Genomic DNA, 21,597 nt, shown 5'->3' with positions numbered 1-21,597 from the left:
GAGTAAGCAGTAACAGGCCGTTTCTCAATTCACAAGAACGCGAGAAGGGACTCATGTCCTTGCTAAGTATATTCTTGAGAAGAACATGGGAAAGTATGGACTTGAGGAGAATGGGAGCACGCAGCATAAATATGGGAAAATTGGAACAGAAGCGAACTTGTAACGTCCCCACACGCTCTGCTCGTCTGGAGCTGCATTTTACCTCCTGTTATGAATAGTCTCTAGATAATAATTAATTCTTACTTTTTCATTTAGTGGGGAAATAATAATAATTAACACAATCAGATAAACACAAATCAAATGAACATTTTACCAAATAAAACAAAACAAATCACCATCAGAGGAGCAGGATTTCACACACGACTATGCAGAGAGAGGACCTTTCCGTTCTCGGTCTTCTTGGAACAGCACTAGGGCTAAGGCTGATGATGTTTTTCGAGTACACGAGCACAGGAAAATTTACAAGTACAAATTCAGAAACGGCCATATTTTGCCAATCTCAATTTCTTCTTAACATTCTTGTTTGCACCTGGAAAAAGAAAAATGTCCCTCTCTCTCAGCTGTTTCAGGACTGCCTATGAACCCTGGTGGTCTTCCAGCAGACATGGAATGAAGACAAAGCTTCTAAACAACGTCCTGCTTAGAGGAATGATTTTAGAAAATAAAATACAAATACTGTATGATAAAACATAAATGGTCCTATTGCATATTCCCCTGATGATATGACATAACAGGATGTAAGGAAAATGCTGAATAATAATCTTTCCTGATATCTGGAAATTGAACAATTTAAACTAAAACCAATGGAGTTATATTTAAAATGCCATAAGAAATATTATGGAGTGTTTTTAAATACTGCAAAACTTACACTAAGCTAATCAGAAATGTATCACAGCAAAGATGAGGGGTAAATTACAGTTTCATTCTTAGAAACCTTCTTGCTGGTAAGAATAGTACATACCAAATCTTCAAGGAGGAAACAGTTCAAGTGACATTGATACTAGCCGAACTGACACCCTAAAAGTGTAATGAAGCTATTATGCCAGCAGAGGGAGCAAGCATACAGTCAGTCTGATGTGAAGGCAGCCAGTTTGAGACCCTGCTAAAGTTGATCAGCTCTTCTGAATCTCTTCCAAAATGTCCTAATTTATAATTGTCCTTCAGTCTTATACAGCTTGATAGCTGGAACAAGTAGTCCAGCTGTTTGCCTGCCCCACCAGTCTACAGAACAGGGGCTACAGCCGGTCTGTCTCCTCTCTTAGGCTGGAACCTGTATGTGAGTTCAGGCGTCCCGTTCTAGGAGGTGAAGGATCAGAGTCTGCAGCTGTGGGAGGACTCACACCCTCATGGAGAGTGTCGTACTGTGGAAGATTTCCCTCTGAAGAAAGTTCCCCATCTTTGAGGTAAGGTGGAGGGGGAAGATCAAACCAAGGAGGCCGACTAAGGAAAAAAAGAGCACATTGAGACTTTACTCAGTGATTTTCCACAACAAAGAGTTCATATCATATACATTTTATATTCTGACATTCAAAACCAACTCCAATTTTTTTACTTTAAAATTTTACATGAGATCTTAAAGATACTATCTAGATATGAAGTGAAACAAAATTTATACATGGTTGCTTTTTAAATTTTTGCAGATAGCCTAGTGTTTAATGACATTTAGCCCATAAATTAGATCAAGTGGAATTAATCAGAGAAAACCATTTCATCTCTGGAGGAGATGCAGAGATCCACAGCTCAAGAGTACTAATCTACTGACAGAGCACTTACAGTCACGTACTCCCTAAACCTGGCATAATGGAAGACTGGAAAGAAAAAAGCCATACAAATGGCATTTAAAATGTCATACAATCCATGTAGCAAGGACATATAATAATAATAATAGTTAATAATAATTTATCTTTATTGATCTCACATTGGAGAAATTTACCTCTGGATTTAACCCATCCCCTTGGGGAGCAGTGGGCTGCCATTGTTGGGCGCCCTTGGAGCAGTGTGAGGTTAAGGTTATTGCTCAAAGAACAAGAGTGGCAGTCTATGGGAGGAGAGCTTGAACTCAGAACCTCAAGATATAATAAAATTTTCTGATCAGTTAAAAGTATTATCTATCTTTTAATACAAATGCACCCCAATTTTGCATTTGTATATTTAAAAAAAATAAATTAAAAAGCCTTCCACCTTTTTAGGTTCCACTTTACAAATATACAACACTTTGTGTTATTATGTGACACAAAATACAATGTCAAAATCTAATGCATGGTTGTAATAGGAAAGTATGGGATAAAACCTCAAGCAGTATGTGAGCTTTTTAAAGACACTTTGCAAATATTACAACCAAGACTTTTTAATATATAAAAATTTATAAAAAGCTGCACTAACTCAAACAATAGTCCATATGAGGAATTTATTTCAGGAAACCATAATGTTGCTTTTTTTATAGATCAAATGTTAACATGAAAACAAAAAGGGGGTCATTCATCAAAGGCTTTTTTATTGACTGATGTCTATATAATGCAGATATTTCGCTGCCAATTTCCTCTTTGATGTTTAATAACTGAGTACACAAGAGATTAAAGGATTTAATTATCATAGTAATAAATTGAAACTAAGCTCCACGGGGTAAGATGGTTATTATGTTATACTTTTGTGCAGAAAAACTTTTTGAAAAAAACCTTTTAAGATTATATTATTTCTCTGGTTGGTTTGTTAATTTCTTAAAAAAAAAAAAAAAAATTATCCTAACCACACCTATCCCCAAAACAAGATATAAGGTTATAACTTAGACATGGTACCTGACATCCAGAACAGATTCTGAATATGAAGGAGGGAGGTCCAAGGAAACTGAAGAGGGATAGACGGTGCCGGACAGCAGATGCAAGGCTTGAGGGCTTGAGCTGTATTGGCCCGTAGGATTGCTTGAGCCAGAGGAGAGACCTGGACCTCCAGCATGGACATGACCCCGATCCAGGATGACCAGACGGGACAGCAGGAGGGGCTGGTGATGATTTGTGTTCCCCCTCACATTTCTTGTAAGGAGGACGGTCCGTTTTCTCTGGTGATGAAGCACCAAAGCCAGCAGGGCTACAACCAGGACAAAGATGATGGCGCTGCCGATGACACCGTAGGTAATGCTGGGGTAATAGCGTAGACTATGGTCCAGTGTCACAAAACCAGGAGCTTCTGTAAGGGAGGAAAGGGAGGTTAGGGGAACATAGATGAAGGGGATAAGTCAGCTAATAAAAACATGGAGGATCAGTGATTTAAAGACAAAGGCTGAGGAAATAATAAGATGAGATGTGGAGATAAAAGGCAAGAGGGAAGAGAGATCGGAGTAAAGGAGATCACCGTAAATACAGAGTAATAAACTGTTTTCACAATCCTTTAGAAATGTAATCAGGGCGATTCAATAACAGCAGTCCCCGTTGGAGTCTAGAGGCGAGGTCCGATCAGTTTACAAGACATTAAGCCTAAGGTAAAATAATGTATCAGCACTGAGAGCTTTTGTGTGTCCCTATATCAAAAAACATGGAGGTACCTTAATATGGAGGGACCAGATTAAGAAAAAACCAGTGGATCTTAGTATGTGAATAACCCCCTCCAGAACTATGACATGATATGTAACACATTCATCAAAAATTAAAGTCAGCCTGCAGAATATCAGGGGCTCTCACACTTCAACATGTTGGTTACAGGGAGAGAAGGTCTCTGCAAAACATTTGGAAGTACAGGGAACTTAGTCCACAAAATGAGAGCTGCCTCTAGCAGGAACAAACTCAGACTGAGCCAAACTACTTGCTTGAGAGAGGAGAATGACGGCTGTAATGCCAGAGAACACTGCAGCTTATTATCCCAGATAGGATGAGGGAATAGCACTTAAACATTTCCACTGACTGATATTACAGTGGGAGAATTTCAATCAGGCACTCAGGATGGGGCTCGTGTAAACGGAGTTTCAGCTTATCAGCCAACACTGCTGTTGTATTAGGCAGAGGATAGGAGGGAAGGGAAAGAATCTTATTTATGACTGAGCTGTACCATGTGCTAATGAGGAAGGAGCTACATAAAAGTATTTTACAGTTGCTGTTTCACTTCAAATTAAACTTCTGCCTCAGGGGAGCACAAACATCAAACGTCTGCATGTCTCTTAAAGAAACTTTAAACACTGAAAGGGATACTTTCTAAGCTTCGTCTCCCAGGCTTCTGTGATGCTACTTAAAAGTTCAAATGCACTGCCTAAAACGTAAACCTGTCTTTGTGTACCAGCCGTCAACAGATATGTGAGAATATTGCCCAGAATTCTTGCCAGGAAATGACCATTACTGGGTATCTGAAGTCTAAATCAATGCTTTGAAAAACATTTCCATCTGGAGGGATCAAACTGCAAAAAAATGGCAAAACTAGGAAGCCTTTTTGCAGCTTTTTGAAGTATGCCAATGCTCAGATGCACTTATGGGCTTATGAAAAAGATGGCGTTTGAACCAGTTCCACATTTACAAAGCAAGACTGAGCAGCTAAAGCAAAAACAAAACAGACCACAGTGACTCATTCTGGTCCATAGTGATAATACATTGTAATTTATAGAGGCTGTGTTATTGTTGTGTATTACAACTGGAATCAATTGCATAAAGTCCCCTCCATAAAAATTATATATTACACATATAAACTGTTAAAATAAGAAAATGACATGTTTTTATGATGTCACATGTTTAATGGAAGACCACATCAACATGTGTTGAAAATGACAAATGTAACCATTTTTCCCCCAAAAGCAGCTTTTTTTTTTACCCACACTTGAAATTTGAAAACATTTTACTGGCACCTAGTGCAAAATTTAACTACGCTTAATTCTGTTGTTATAACCTTTATATTAACTTTAATCTACAACCTATAATCCATAGTCAGATTTTCTCCAATGTCAAATTCTGTCCGTTCTTATAAATCTCATATTTAACTGTGAAAAGCACATTAAAAAGATGTTAATTTTCTTAACAACACTTCAACTTTAATGAGCTAATCAGTCTGGTGACTTTAAGAGATTTAGACCAAATCATTGAGTTTCTCACATTGATTTACAGCTAGTTACTATGGACCAAATGGCATTCAGGATATAAGTGATCTGATTGCCTAAAGTGGATCTTTTCAAAGTGGAGAAAGCAGCCACCAGGGTCGCCCCAGAAAATTTGGGGCAAAATATGCAAAAAGAATGTCCATCCGTCCATCCATCCATCACTTATTCTGAACAAGTCTAGGCTATCACCTTTCTGAACTGATCTACAGCATAATAATGCTCTGACATAGGCATAGATCATAACCTGATCAACATTTCAAGCCCCAGATCATAGTGGCTGGATATGGACACTTTTTTTATCTAACAAACCATTTACTTTCTTATGTTTTTTTTTTTTCAAACAATGGCCTAATTGGGCTGTAGGTCAATTTGCACATTAAACAACTCAGTCCCCTATGTCACACCAACCATCTTGGTTGCATGTGCACAAATAATTTCTAACTCTGGTTTTTTATCTTGTCTTTTTTTTAGTTTATTGTGGTTCAGATGTTTATGTCTTTAATATATTTAATATGAAAGATTATAGTAAGAAAAATAAAGAATTAGAACTAGAACATATTTATTGAAGTGGCACAACCACATAGCTGAGCACCTATCAGATAATAACCTATGGAGATGAACACCCTATTTAAAGGTGTTCATAATTATTAGGTAGCTTCTTTTCCTCAGGCAAAAGGGGCCAGAAAAAGATTTAAGTGACCCTGAAAAGCCCAACATCATATATAGACTTTAAAAAAGGATGCAGCAATCCTGAAGTTGAAGCCTCATAAATAACCATCAAAGGTTTTATAGTCAACATGGATGCAAGAAATATCTTTAGTCTTGAATGAATGCCCCACTTCTCAGTGGAATAATTTACCCACTTCCTGAAATGAAGATGTAGCAGTGGAATTGTGGAGCTCAAGTTGGATGGGATTATGTCTAAGATTTGTAGCTTTATTAAGGAAAGAACATTTTAATCGGAATTAAAAGAGAAATTGCAACCAACCAAAACATTAGACAAAGGAAAGCATAAAAAAGAGACAGAGTTTTATTGGGCCAGGCGCAATGCTTCTCTGTTGTGTAACTGTAACTTTGAAATTATTAGTAGGACCTTCTGTAATCATGTTCTTAAAACGACAAAATATGTGTCCTACTACCCATTATCATGCAGTGTATTGTTTTTTTAAGCTACCTAAAAGAAAAAAAAAATACTAATACTGCAAATAACGGATATCAAAACACCTCTAACATCAATTCTGAAAAGGCACATAAATATAAAATACTACTTAGAAACTTTTAAGCCCATCCTCCCTATATGCCATTCATACACTACTTTAATTGCTTTTTAAGCTTACCCTTAAAGTCTCATAATAGAACTGTAGTTCTACTTACCACTTGTCTATATCGCTATCGTCAAGCTATTTAACTAAATGTCAGACAGCACCTGTTAAGACATCTCAGTATGTTAACACATTTATAGTTAACACGCAATTCAAAGATAGTTAGAAAGCCACCCGTCTACTGTACCACCTGAGAGCATTTCAAGGATTAAAGAACCAAAATCCGAACCGGATGTAGAAAAACTAAACCATTCTTTCATCTCTAAAAGAAGTGACTACTGCATTGGTGTCTTCACAAATCTGTATCACATGTGTAATTTGGACTTATAGTTCCTTAGTTATTTGCTTTTCTATTTGGTGATGCAAAAATGCAAGGATTATTTAAAATTAGGTGGATGTTAAGAAGGTTAAAGGTCAATCAGACAGCTACAGTTGATCCAGAATGCTGCTCCTCATGTCCTCACAAAAACTAAGAAAATAGGACATATCACCCCAGTTCTAAATTCCTTAAACAGGTTTCCCATATCTAATAGAATGGTATTTAAATTATTTTGTTGTTGTATAAGTCAATGAATAACTTAACACGAAACACAACACAGACTTTTTTATCAAATGCCCAGACCTCTTAGGTCTTCTGGTCTGATCTAGAGCTTATTTTTACTGAGCAATTTGGAAAAGTTTGAAACAATTAAAACTTTACAGTAAATTAGTTAAATTAAATGTATGCTATTTGCTAATCTGTTAAAAGTCCATCATGAGGTACTTAGACAACAGTTAAAGAATAGTGATTGGAAGGTCTAAAATAGAAGGTTCAGGAATGATAGCTGAATCTCATTTTTATTGGCCAACTAACAAAACATTGTTTGGTCCATCTCTCTGGTCCTCGCTAGAAATGGACATTGCCTTTTTTCAGTTGGTGTAGTTGGCTTTCACAACTGCATTCTAATTTTTGATCCCATTAGAAAAAATACCTAAAGGCAGGGTGGAGCACAGGCAAGGAAATGGAGAAGAATTATGATGCCATGTTCTTTTTGATGCTTTTATGTTATGCATATTTGTGCTGTTGTAACAGTTGTAAAATCATTGCATCAAGAGCATCTTATTCAATACTGGTTTCATGACTTTGATTTCTGTTCTAGGGAACATGTCAGAAGAAGCATGCAGCGAACCAAAGGAGACAATGTGTGATTATAGTTTTTCTTTTCTTTTAGAGACCCTGCTGCTTGTTTCCTCTGTCAAACTGACCCTGGAGGCCTGACGTAGCTATTCACACACATTGCTGAATACCTAAAAACAACAATACTAGCATACAGACTATTCAACGTACCACTGTAGCCAGGGGCTCCATGCCTTGATTAAATTTAATCTAATTCAGATGACAAGACAAGCTTCCCTCGACCCCCCCCCCCTCTTGATTTAAAAATGGCCAGTCCTTCATGCAACCAATTAATCCCAGGCTGTACTCAGCAGAGAAAGACCAAACCAGAGAGGAATTATTTCCATAATTACCTTGTTAAAAAAAAAAAAAGAAAAAAAAAGAAGAAGCTTAAATAAAGAAATCCCACCACTGCCAACCTATGCTGCTATTGGGATAGAGTGCAGTCCTCAGGGAGAAAAGAGAAACATACAAAAGAATCTCATAATGCTGCAGTGGCAACAATAGGAGCGTCTTTGGGAAGATTTGTGATGGAGTCCTGAAAGGCTCCTGCAAATGACACACAGGATGAAAAGACAGGCAGCCAAATTAAAAAGAAAAAAGGCAGAAGCAGGCCCCGCTTTTCGATCACAGGAGAGGGGGTCCCAGGAGACTTTGCAACCCCCCCGACGACATACCTTTGATTGAGTTTTAGAATCCTTTTTTTTTTCTCCATTCAGTTTGATATTAGTTTTAGCAACAGCAAAGGAAAAGGCATTAAAGGCTGAATGCAAAACATGGGCTTAAGGCTTAAAAGTTGGCAATAATGATAATATTCAAGTTTCAAGAATTTATTGTCATTGTCAAAAAAAGGCAACGAAATTATGTTTGGGGTACAATACTTAGTAGCAGCAAGTTCCAAGTAAAGTGCACAAGAGGTAAAAGTGACACCAGTGCTTGACCCCCCCAGCCCCGCCCCCCCCCATCCCACTTAAGGTGCAGCAAAGATTATTAAGTGCCATAATGCTTGCCCCCCCAACACACACACACGCACGCACGCACGCACGCACGCACGCACGCACACACACACACACACACACACACACACACACACACACACACACACACACAGAATAAATACACAGCTCCCAACCAGACTATAATAACGGGGCCCTAATGAATAAGGCAAATCATTCAGAATTCAGAATTTTAGGTAGTCCGTTCCTCAAGTCCTGTGAATTCAAGAGTCTTATGGCCTGGTGGTATAGGCTGTTGGCCAGTCTTTTGGTCCGGCTCTGAAGGGACCTGTACCTTTTACCTGATGGTAGAAGTTGGAACAAGTGATGGGCAGGATGGTGGCTGTCACGCATGATGTTCTGCACTCTCCGTAGACAGCGTGTGGTGTAGATGGAACTAATCTCTGGGAGAGGCATTCTAGTGATTTTCCCTGCTGTTTTCACCACACGCTGGAGTGCCTGCTGGTCTGCTTTGGAGGAGCTAGAGAACCACACTAGGAGCCCATAAGTCAGAACACTGCTGATGGCACAGTTGTAAAAGTTCACCAGCAGTGGCCTGGGGATGTGGTAGCTCCTCAGCTTCCTCAGGTAGAAAAGGCGCTGCTGGGCCTTCCCAACAGTAGAGGCGATGTGAGTGCCCCAAGACAGCTCCTCCGCCAAGGTCACCCCTAGGAATTTAAAAGTACTGACTCTCTCCACCACCTCTGAACTGATGGAGAGGGGTTCGTGCTTTTTAGGCTGTTTTTTCCTAAAGTCCACAATCATTTCCTTGGTCTTTTTGGTGTTAAGAGCAAGGTTGTTGCTGTCACACCATGATGCCAGATGTTGCACCTCTGCCCTGTAGTCCCTCTCATCGTTGTTGGTGATGAGGCCCAGGACGGTGGTATCGTCAGCGAATTTGACGATCAGGTTGGAGGGAGAAGAGGCAGAGCAGTCATGTGTGAACAGGGTGTAGAGCAGAGAGCTTAAAACACACCCCTGGGGCGCGCCGGTGTTTATGGAAAGAGTGGAGGAGATGTTGTTGCCCACTCTGACCCTCTGTGTACGATTGGTGAGGAAGTCCACAGTCCAGTTGCACAGGGTGGTGTTGAGTCCCAGTTGGTGAAGTTTGTGGCGGAGTTTGTAGGGCCGAATGGTGTTGAATGCTGAACTGTAGTCCACAAAGAGGAGGCGAGCATAGGTGTTTTGGTGCTCCAGATGCTCCAGCAGTGTGTGGAGCACGATGGCGATGGCGTCCTCTGTGGAGCGGTTTTCCCTGTAGGCAAACTGGTGTGAGTCGTGTGATGGTGGAGTTGCGGCTTTGATGTGCTTTATGACCAGTCTCTCCATGCACTTGGCGGGGATGGGAGTGAGTGCCACAGGCCTGTAGTCGTTAAGGCCTGTGACATGGGACTGTTTGGGAAGGGGGACTATTGTGGCGGCTTTGAAGCAGGCTGGTACCCATGAGGTGGACAGCGAGATGTTGTAGATGGAGGTGAGGACGTCTGTGAGTTCCGCAGCGCAGTCTTTGAGCACCCGGCCCGGTACACCGTCCGGCCCACTACTTAGATGATTAGATATGTAGCTGCAGCAATTAAATACTATCAATGATCAAACAAAATGCTCAGTTAGTCTGCTTTTTTTTTTGCATGACCTAAATACTAAAATGTTATATGATAAAACTTGAAAGGAATAAAAAGTGAAAAATTTATTAAAAACATTTCACCATATTTCAAATATATTTTTGTTCTTTATAAAATTGTGCACATTTGGTCTCAGGAAGTGTTTTTACAATTATGTTACACACTTCATTTGGGTAGAGTTTCACATCAAGCTTTAGGGTAAAAGTGCAACACTATGAACAGCCATCTATTGAGTTAAACAACCTCCTAGGGAAGAGCTGAGCAGTCAAAGATTAACACATCCTCATTTAGTGAGTATTAACTCTGTGCTGCATCATAACAATTCATATAATACAGCCATTTGGAAAATTAACTATACATACAATCCACAGAATACCTCAGATATTAACATACATTAAACAGTCAAAAACAGCAAAAATAAAATAAAAAAGTATTTAAATAAAAAGAATGGATAAATTACGCTTTTTTTATTCAACAGAATCAGAAACCATGACTTAGCTAAACTCAGTAGTTTTTTTTACACCTGTTCAGATATAAAACAGTTTACTTTTGTCTATTGAGCTGATGTGATAAGTACATTTCTCCACTGTGAGAAAGTCTATATTATCTTATCTTACCTTATCTTATCTTATCTAAGAACCAGAATTTTCATACACAACGCTTTTAAATTTGTACTTAACATTATGCCATTATTATGTTAATCCAAATAATCCTTTAATTAATTAATTCCCCTTTATAATGAGAAAAAATAAAGACTACATTTACAACTACATCAGTTAAACTGATTAAATGGATCATGTTACTTTTTAAGAGTTCAACATATACAAATAACGTGTTTGGAAGTTGGCATCATGTCACCTAATACACTTTTATTGATTTGCTTAAAGCTATATTTGAGGAAGGTATTAAAGCTTTGCTTTTTCTTCAATTGCTTTGAGAGAACCTTTACCCTAAGGCTTTTAAATTGTTATTTAGAATAGTCATAATATTAACACTACCTTCTGGTACACACATATCCTGTTGTTTTCTATTACAATCAAATACGTTTCTTTATGAAACATAAAAATGTCCTTAATCTAAAGCTAGTATGATTTAAAGTTAGTGGAAAGCTTTTTTTTAAATAAGTCACTGGTTCTGGTATTGTATCAGATAATGAATCTGTATTACAAGACGCCTATTCTTAAAGTAGCTGCGTTAGTATCAGGGGCATCGCTGGTTTTATATACAGAAAAAGATTCTGTGCTTAGAGCCAATCTTGTCATGTAATAGAGACCGCACAGATGCCATTGGGTTTTACATTAATATCTTTACTCTGGAGCTCTGATGACAACACTGCCTCTCCCACTACATCCGCACTATATTCATAAACTCCATCCGCATGTGGTGCCTGGTGGGAGGGGTGCAGCCTTTCAAATAGGACACTCTAATTACATCAGAGTGCCATCTCTCCACATCCCTTGTCTCTTCTCTTTCACCTCTACTCCACTACTCCCAGTGCATTTTATGCACCCCTCTTGTTTCTGCTCTGTTGTTTCCTTCACCCTCTTCTCAGCTCTATTGCTCTCCTCTCTCCTCTCTATTTACTGTAATGGCATCCACCTCCTCATTTAGTTTTCCTAGAGATGACATACCTTTACATTACAAAACAAAAAAAAATGCACTAATTGGAGATGAATTATCAGCAGAATGCTTATTATTAAAAATCATGACAGATTTTAGCCGTAGTCTTTCTGCATGTTGCCTTTTATTTTGTATTTCACCCAATGCAATGCCTTGTAACTTAAAAAATGTTTCACAAATGCATAAATCGAGGCTCCTCTTCATTTAAATCTCTAAATAAAACCTTTATAAATACACAAAATCAACCTAATCTGAAAAAATGTGTTGCTGTTTTGCAAAGCTTCCTTTCCTAGAAGACAATGGATAACCAGATTCATATTATAAAAGTATAAAAGTTAAACCACCAGGATATCAAACATAGTTCGGTTTAACGTCATGGAAGAGTGGCATGCAGAAAGCTAGTTAACAGTTTGACACAAGCAACACAGGGGGAGATTTAGAAGCAAGGATCCTGTGGTCAGGTAAAACCGTTAACTATTTACTCTGCATGGAAAGTGCTATTTGTAAAGCGAACATAACATGGCAAACATCCACAATGTGAAACATGGTCCCTGTAGCAACATGCTTTGTATGTAATACAGGCCACTCCTGGGAAGAATAGAAAAACTGTCAGGGAACTTGAGAAAATACTATGTATGGGCGGAGCTTGAAATACCAGCAAAAAAAAGAAAAAAAGACATAAACTCAGAATCACATTATAGCAACTGATTCCATCATGAACACGTGTCAACAATCCGACTATAAATTAGTTATTTTACTAGAAACAAAATTGATGAAAATGTCAGCTTTAGATGTGTCACTCTGTTAAAGAAATGTCATTAAATCTTTCAACTGCATCAACAAACAAAGGCACAACACACTTTCTAGGTTTTTATTTGAAACAACAAAAAAACTGTAAAGCCACATATCCTTTCACATCTGCTTTAGAGTTCTGCACTATTTTGCATTGGTCTATCAGATAAAATCGCTGTAAAATTATTAATGGTTTGTGGATTCAACCTGACAGAATGTGAAAAACATTCACAGGAGCAAATAATTATGCGCATGCTAAAATCACAGCACAGTCGTAAAAAAAAGGCAGGGGGTGTGCAAAGGGACAGGGATAAGAGAATCACACATGAATAGTCTCAGAAGAAATACTTTATGCAGTTTCCTAAAACTTAACTTCGCTCAGTTTCTGCTCAAAGAAAAAAAAAAAAAAAAAACTGCTACAAGAGGCTGAGTAATACAGACCCCCACTGTGTGCTTTGCTCAGTAACAGGAACACACTCTTTTTTGCGTGAACATCTGCATGCCATCCTCTCCAAACCCTGAGATTGAATCCTTTTTTCTCCAAAAAGGACAATGAAAGTAACCATTTCCATCTTTTTAATGACTCAGATTTTGTCTTCCCCAATACCCCTCGCAGTTTTCTTCCATACTGTGAAGACAAAAATCAAAAACTGTGAATGTCCATGAGGGATTTCTGCTTTTTCTATATAAAAACATCCAGGATTATAAAAATCAAGGGAATGTGAGAAACCTAAAATCTGAGCCGAATCTAGTTGAAAGAAGCCAACTGAGCTCATAATTATCCAACAACCTCAATGTGTTTTAAATGCATGATAAATGCCTCCACTCCTTTACAGCAACAAAAAAAAAGCCTCAAAAGGCCAAGGGGATTTACATCATAATCTAAAACAGCCTAAAGCATAACAGTGGAAGCTTTTATATAAAAAAAAAACACCTAAATATGCATTAGTAGGAGTTTCGGGAAAAAAAAAAAAAAAAAAAAATCTGCTGAGAGAGGCCACAACGCAAGATGAGACAGAATTTTGACAATCAAAAAAAACTTGCTTTAACCGAAATAAACGGCTTTTGCAGCTGCACAATGGGCGACTGAACATGCGGGGGTTAATACAAGAAAGGAGCATTCTTTTGTCTGTTGTTAATGCAGCACATAAACAGCAGACCAGCCATTAGGTTGCTCAGATACAAGCTGCTTTTATGTTGCTGGAACTAGTTCCTTTATCTCGTTTGGCTACCTGCCACTAAAAATGCTAATCAGCTGCTGTCAGGTTAGGCCCGGCTGAAGGTGAACAGGCAAAGTAAGATGAAAAGAAATTTAGCTAAAAAAAGAAAATAAATAAGAAAGAGCCATCATTTGATAAATACCACACTTAAAACACCTGTGAATAGAATAAATTATGATGTGCTTTCCATCTTTTTAGAAAAGAGTTGGGGGCTGAAAAGACAAAATATGCCTTTTACACCTTAACAGCTTTAATGGAGCCCCAATAGAACGGACATGATGGATGGTCTTATAGTAATCGTATATACTGTACTTTCACATAAAATTCCCAAATTAAGTCAGACTGATGGATAGACGTATAGACCGACATACAGAAGGATGGATGATGAATGGATAATGAGAGATGGATTAATGTAGATGGGTGAGGGATGGATTAATGGAAGAAAAGATGAATGATAGACACTAGAAGGATAGATGGATGAAGGACAGATGGATTACTGCACTGATTCACAAATATGGAACATTAGGGAGAAAAGTTTAAAAAACATACGTAAAGCTTTGGCAATCCAAAGCTTATCATAGCTGAATTCTATACTGACTGTGGATCTGAATTTGAGAAGACAGCCACTAGGGGGCAGGAATCTCATATTTTATATTAATGACTGGGTGGGCACTGGAGAGGGCTTAGGCTGTGCAGTGGGTGGAAGAGTGAGAAAGGCAGGATGCCATCTGGCTAAAAAAACAACAACCCATAAACAGATCCACACTGTTTCTGAATAGTTTCTTTATGAACATTAGGTGTGAAGGTACTACACTTGGCAAAGCAAGAATAACTGTCATTTGAAATAAGTGTCCAGAACTATTCAAACACACCCTGCTATTCACAGTCAGACCATTTTGAGATCCACTTAAGAAAAAAACACAGAATAACAAACAAATCCAGAAACCTTTTTCATTATGATCAAAAGTCAAGACAACTTGAAATACTTGAAATATTGTGTATGCTGATAAAAAGTATAAAGGAAACTACAAAAAGAAATGTGTGGTACAATAATGACTTTGCCCTCTCCAGGCTCCTGGAAAAGTATGGGTTTGAAGTGTAAAAGGTAAACAACAGCTATTTAAGTTGGCCAAAAAGACATAAAATTTATAATAAAACTAATACGTCATTTTACTGCATGTCTGACTGAGTAAACATGAATTTAAAGAAATATCATCACCAGGAATGTTAAATAATGACTAGGCTGTTTTCACAGTCATTCTGTATGCATCTGGAAACAGAAATGTGATGACCAGTGACTCCATGAAATAACCTGCTGAAATATTATGTGTACTTCAATAAGCGCATCTGAAATGGAGGTAATCAACACATAAATGCCCACCCAGCATATAGCTCACACAATTGCTGCAATTAGCTAAGGATATAAGGTCTCAGCTTATGTTGTATGGCAGATGAAACCTATATTTTTTTTACCAAGAAAATGGGACACTAGTGTGTTTCATAGAGAAGATAATGGGATTTTTTTGTTATATTGCATTTGAGATTAAGGGTCTGATCTTTAAAAGGTTTTTGTGTATTAAACCACATGCTACCTTGTTAGCATTCACAAATCTGATCTTCACACAAAATGCACAGTGATTTGCAAAAACAACAGACAGGAGGTACAAACTATATTTGGATGAGTGCCTTCATGAATATGTAAACCATATACTAATAAACACACAGCAAAAATTCATGGGAAAAGATATGTTAATAAAATATGCATGCAAAAATATCAGTGGTCATTGTAGCCAAAAAAAATGGCCACCCAAAAGGAGGCCCAAGGAGCGGTCCAAGACAAGATGGAAGGACAATGTTTCTCGGCTGGCTTTGGAACGCCTCAGGCTTCCCTAAGGGGTGCTTCAGGAGGCGTTTGGGTAGATGGATGTCTGGGTTTCTTTGTTGAGAATGTTGACAAAAAAAAGGAAGACAAAAAAGTCCTTTCGACCCTGTGGCTTTTAAGGGAGACACCTGTGACTTAATTTAAGACAGTTTTTCGTTAAGATCTGAAAATGTCAAAGATGGAAGATTCTCTTATAGAGAGTGGGATGCTATTCCAGATGCTACAGCCCCTCATACATCTAAAGGGCACTTCACAGTCTCCCCTAAGCATAGACTGAGTGGCTTTTATAGAGGCAGATTTGGCTTCTTATTGAGCATGGCTTCTATATGAGCAGGTACAAGTTTTATTTAATTTTTTTTCTACCTACTCTAGGGGGTATACTAATATGGATTCTTTGACAATCATCCCTAAGTTTATCTTTGAGGACAGGAATTCATTATGGTAGCTAGAAGATGGAATAATTTTTGAGTTAATTCAATACTTACTGAGACCAACTTCAATTATCAAAGCTCTTTGAAGAGGTACATTTAAACATGCACAGAGCCAAAATGAAAAGATTATACAATCTTATAGAGGTATTACAGAGATTTCTAATGATACTGCCACTTGTGGCCAAAAACAAACTGCACCACTCTTCTGCTCCCTCTTATAGCTCATGCTCATATGAGGTATGTTTTTTTTTACATTTTTTTTACCTTTCATGGAGTTTCCCTTTGCTGTTTGAGTTACGCTGAGTCAAAGTTCTTCTTTAATATAACGTTTGGATTGTTTGCTATGTTTGACCCAATTAACAATTAACATTGGGTCAAACATAGACTAGAAGACGAATAGAATTCAGCTTTATTGTATTTACGTTGTCACAAATACAAAGCAACAAAATCTACACTGCTGTTTGAGTTGCGCTGAGTCAAAGTCCATCTTTAATATAACGTTTGGATTGTTTGCTATGTTTGACCCAATTAACAATTAACATTGGGTGAAACATAGACTAGAAGACGAATAGAATTCAGCTTTATTGTCATTACATTGTCACAAATACAAAGCAACAAAATCTACACTCTGCATTTAATGCATTCCATTGTGCGGCGCCCAAGGATCAGTGTGGGGGTTAAGGGTCTTGCTCAGGGACCCCGAGTGGCAATCCATAGAAGTGGGGCTTGAACTCAGAACATCTGAGATCCAAGCGCAATGCCCTAACAACGAGGCAACCACTTCCCCGAGGGTAGTGACAACCCAAAGTACATTCAGGGAAAATAGGCTACAAGCTTATAGATGCATTCATGCTGAACTGCTGAGGTGTCAGTCTTTTCATCACACAATGTTTTAGCTGTAAAGATTAAAATAAAAAGGCTATTTTAAAGATATTTTGTAGTTAACACTTACTGTCTCTTTAAATACAATTTACAGTAGATTGTTTGTAAGCCCTATTCCCTTAAGATCTTAGGGGCATGCAGTCTTTACCTGAGTGTCTAATAGGACTTACCATCCTCTCATATGCATTAGTGTCTTCTTTTTTTGGTTTTGTTTTTTGTTGTCAACCTTTTCTGCCAACAAAGTCCTCTTTCCTGGAACATGAAAGACTGATTGATTGAAAGCTACTCTGCCAAAGCACACTACAAAGCGAAAGGCTCTAACTGCACTGAAACAGCACTTTTCCAGATACCCTTTGGCAGCCTACGATTAATATTTATGCACAGCGCTGTCATCCTGGTCCCTTTCCATTGGCCTGTCTTCTATAGCTTGTCAGCTCTACGTGTTTGTATATTCTCATGAGCTTGCAAGCAAAAAGGTATTAATAAGCAAGAAGGCTTTGAATTGTTGTCTATGACCTTGTTTGTGTTTAAATAGTTTCTTGGGAGTGCATAGATCCCCGTGTTTCTTTAATCTGTCTTTTTTTTATGTTAAGTCGTATTGGATTTTTGTGTGGGAGAGGTGCTTTAGGGTAAGACAGGGGTTTGTGCTTCATTGGTCTCTATTTGCCTGTCCTGTAATAACTTGTTCGCTCCATTGGCTGCCACTATCAAGCCACCACCATAACACTCACTCATAACTTTGTCACTGTGGAAGAAATGGAGAAGTGATGAATTAATTAATGAAAGACTTTAGGGATGGAAGGATAAGCAACAACTTTGGAAATAAATATAGTAAAGGAAAGAAAATAGTAACTCTTTATTGTGTTAAAAATGTGGCAATATAGTAACATCAAACAGAACTGCACAAAAAAATTAATAAAACTTGTCAACTGTTGTATACTATTGGAAATCAGACATGTTTGGTAAATTAGCAGACCCTGGCAAAAGCAGTTAAATTTTAAGTTAAAATTTTGCAACTTTATAAGAAAATAATAAGCAACAATAAGAAATAAATATGTTTAAATACAAGTTTACAAACACTTTATATTCCTTTTTGTAAGGGAAAGTGTATGATCATGAGACATAGCACAGAGTAGAAACCTGATGTAATCTAATGGAGAAAGGGTCTGAAATGTGGCCAGTAAAACATGCTGAGTGTGGATTAAGAGAAAACAATAAACCTTACTCTGTATTTCACAGAATCAGACAAAGCGAGAGAGATGAAACTACAAATGTGCCGATTGTTTTTCCTGTGGTAACATGTTGGATCCTTTGACTGAATCACACGTGAGGGAATTTTACATCTTTCTCTTTCCATCTTTTCTTTTTGTTGGAGACATTTTAGAGGAATAATGCAGACGTTAAAAGGATTTGCTATTTTTTGCCTGAAATAAAAGGAAGAATGGGGAGGGTGAGAGGTTGCTCTGAATTGTCGAGGGCTTTCGAATAAGCCTGTCCCACCAAGCCTCACGGGTGAAATCTCCATGGCAACTGTTCTTTGGCACCAAAAGGTGAGTTAAGAATGAGCGGAAGGGCATTGGTTACCCTGAACTTAGACACAAACAAAACTTAAAAAACAGAAGGCAAGGACACAGAGCCCGATGCAGTGCAGTGAGGGTTCAGGGTAAAAAATATTCTTAACTGTACAACGTTTACTCAAAAGTTTTAATCTAGCTCTGAGGGAAAGGAGAAACGTGAGTGTAAATTGTTGCCTGCAGGCTTCATTGACAGAACAGCCTGAAGGAAGGACATGCAAGAGTGGAGATCCTGACTTGTCTTTAATATCTCCTGACTGAAATCTGATATATGACAAATGTCTTTAAGATAAAGAAATAAAGTACAACCGAGTTTTAGTACAATATTATGCATTTGACAGTAGAAATCTGTGGCTTTCTGCCATTTTTCTACTCCTCCTGTGGACTTTGTCTATCAGAGTGACACTCTCCAAGGATAAATCAGAATAGAAGGTGTATTTAATACCCAGAGCATTAACACCTAAGAAGAGATACCATAGGAATATAGGAAGCCATTTGAACAAAATGCTTGGACCACATCAGCTTTGTCTTTTTGATGATGGAGCTAATTGTCCTATCTAAAAATAAGGCTCTCACTCATGATTTATATATTGTGACCATTGAAGAATAAGTTTTTTTGTTTTAGCAATTTCTTCATAATGAAGGAAAGTGTCTATTTCTGGGTTTTGGCAGGCAATATCCAGATGCATTCATGAATCCCTTGACACCTAAACCACATCACTTTCAGCCCTAAACCTTGAGATTTTTAACCATAACATTAAGAGGAGCTGACTGTAACCCTGACATGGCTTACACTCTGCTGCAAGTTGATACTGTGTAAAATAAAGATCATGGCTTGAAGGCCCCAGCAGAACCACACGAAGAAACAGGTTTACAGGTTGTTTATGCTTCATGCATCTACCTTCTAGGTACACATGAGACATGCCAAACGCTAGAGATGCAGTGTTTACATCATTACATACTCTGTATGGCTTTTCCCTGCTATACCCATTCTGGCCAACTCTATGGAGGGAGTGTTGGACACAGACGAGAGGCTTACAACACCATACTACATGTAGAAGTATAAAAAAACATAGCTATTTTTAAAATGTTCAAAGAATCTTTGGATTATCGAATGGTGATTAATTTCCAAGAGTCGCTAATTCGTTGACTGTGGGGATGTTTATGGGCCAAGTCATATGATGTCTGTAGATGTTTATATTTGTGAACTATTGTCTGCATAGTTACAAATTCATTATTATGTTTTCAAGCCACAGAAAAGCCAAGCAAAAGGATGTAGAAGCTAAAATGATGTAATAATGTATGGGCTTCCTAAAACAGATACCAATTTCTCCACATCTAATATGTCGATCATGTATATTAAACCCAAATGAAGTCAACGTACTACATCAAATCCTACTGCAAGCATGGATGTGGGGACAGCTTTTTTTTGTAATGTATGGACTGGATATTGGTAGAGCTTTATTGTAATGGCTGGACACTGAAAACTAAGTGGAATTGGTACTAACCTATCAGTTCTTAGGAACTGTTTGAATTTTTACTTTTTGGTTCCTAGTTTTGCTGTCAAGTCTGCTGACATGAAGAAGAAGCCAGAGAGGAATCTGCAGGAGTGTAACCACTGGTTTGAGACAGCAATTGAAAGAGTGGCTTAACATTGATTAAGGAAATGACCAGTTGGTTAAGTGCAGCACTTGTCATAGGTAGATATGCATGGAAAAAAAGGTTGAATGACCTTAGTGAGAATGGTCAGACCCACATGGATTAATCAATTTGTTCGGTAATGAAAGAAAAACAAAGGAGCTGGCTGAAGTCCAGGAAGTAGTGGAGTTGGGTATAAAGCCCATTGATGCAACTACTTAATGGAGCTCAAACAAGCCCGACAATATTGCAGGACCACAATCCTGCAGAAAAGCAATAGCTCAGCGTGGCTGAAGACCAACCAATATGGATTAATTAAGCCAATCAATAGAATTTCGAATTTATAGTGAATTCTCCTCAGAGTCTCCAATCAAGATATAAAGAAAAATAAAATTCCCTTTCCTACTAAACCCAAAGAGGGACACATCATCAAGGTAAGAAATATTTAAATTAAATAAATGAAAAGAGTAATAAGCTAAATCCTTTTTCATGGAATCAAAGAATATTAAATGCATTAAAAAATCTGACATATTTTCTCACACAAATATGTTCATACTTATTCCTCTTCAAAGTAAACATTTTGTTGCTTGTTTTCACATAGAATTTTGCACTTCTCTTCTTTTTTTTCACATCTTAGCTAAGAGGTGCTAACCGGCTTAGCCACATCACTTTCTTGTTCACCTCCACTGCATATTTATAGTACTTTACTGCTGATCAGTTGGTGTTGGTATTGTAAATACAGTATACACAAATGTTTTCATTTACCAACAAGCTGAGCTAAAATAAAAAGCGTAAAAGACAAGAATAAAAGTAACAGGGCAACAGGACAGGATAATTTTTTAGAAAAAGTTTGTATGCAAACATAGTAAGCTAGTGGTGTATACATTTAGAGACAATGCCACTTTAAGCTGCCGAAATATGAAAAATAATTAGCAGTTTAGAAAAGGCAAGCCCTGGTAAAAAATGTTTAACTAACACTGTATTGGCAGTTTACAACTACCGGTACCTTTTTTAGACTCTGGTCATAAAGATAACACAACTTTATTAGATACCTGACTAAACAATACGACAACATGTCATTCTTGACTCATGGAAGGATGGTTTTATTACATTGACACAGGGGTGACAGTGGCGTGGGAGAGATGTCAGTTTAAGCCCCGGCTATGGCTTTTAGGGTCCTTGGGCATGACACTTCACAAACATTGCCTACTGATGGTAGTCAGTGGGACTGGTGGTGACGATGTACGGCAACTTCGCTTCTGTCTGGGAGTCCCAAGGCAGCTGTGACTGCATTGTAGCTTGCCACCATCAGTGTTTAAATGTGTGCGTGAATGGAGTGTAAAGCGCTTTGGTCAAGTCCTCTGATTTGCAAAAGTGCTATATAAGTACAGG

The 21,597-nt window shown here is 38.0% G+C and overlaps 1 protein-coding gene across 1 annotated transcript in view; it reads right to left on the bottom strand.

Annotated features, from left to right (window-relative positions):
- Nucleotides 1–260: 260 nt before the first annotated feature.
- ldlrad3 (low density lipoprotein receptor class A domain containing 3) overlaps nt 261–21,597 on the bottom strand; it is a 142,157-nt gene continuing 120,820 nt past the window's right edge. Inside the window, exons 5-6 of the mRNA XM_038275397.1 lie at nt 2,796–3,183; nt 261–1,440 (exon numbers count right to left, since the gene is read on the bottom strand). Of these exons, the coding sequence (XP_038131325.1) occupies nt 1,236–1,440; nt 2,796–3,183 (593 nt within the window). The 3' untranslated portion in view covers nt 261–1,235. The remainder of the gene's footprint in view (nt 1,441–2,795; nt 3,184–21,597) is intronic.

The sequence above is a fragment of the Cyprinodon tularosa genome, unplaced genomic scaffold (assembly GCF_016077235.1).
Source record: "Cyprinodon tularosa strain WSP-4 unplaced genomic scaffold, ASM1607723v1 ctg121, whole genome shotgun sequence".
Classification (NCBI taxonomy): domain Eukaryota; kingdom Metazoa; phylum Chordata; class Actinopteri; order Cyprinodontiformes; family Cyprinodontidae; genus Cyprinodon; species Cyprinodon tularosa.
Note: the sequence above shows the minus strand (reverse complement) of the source record. Positions and strands in the feature narration are given on the sequence as shown.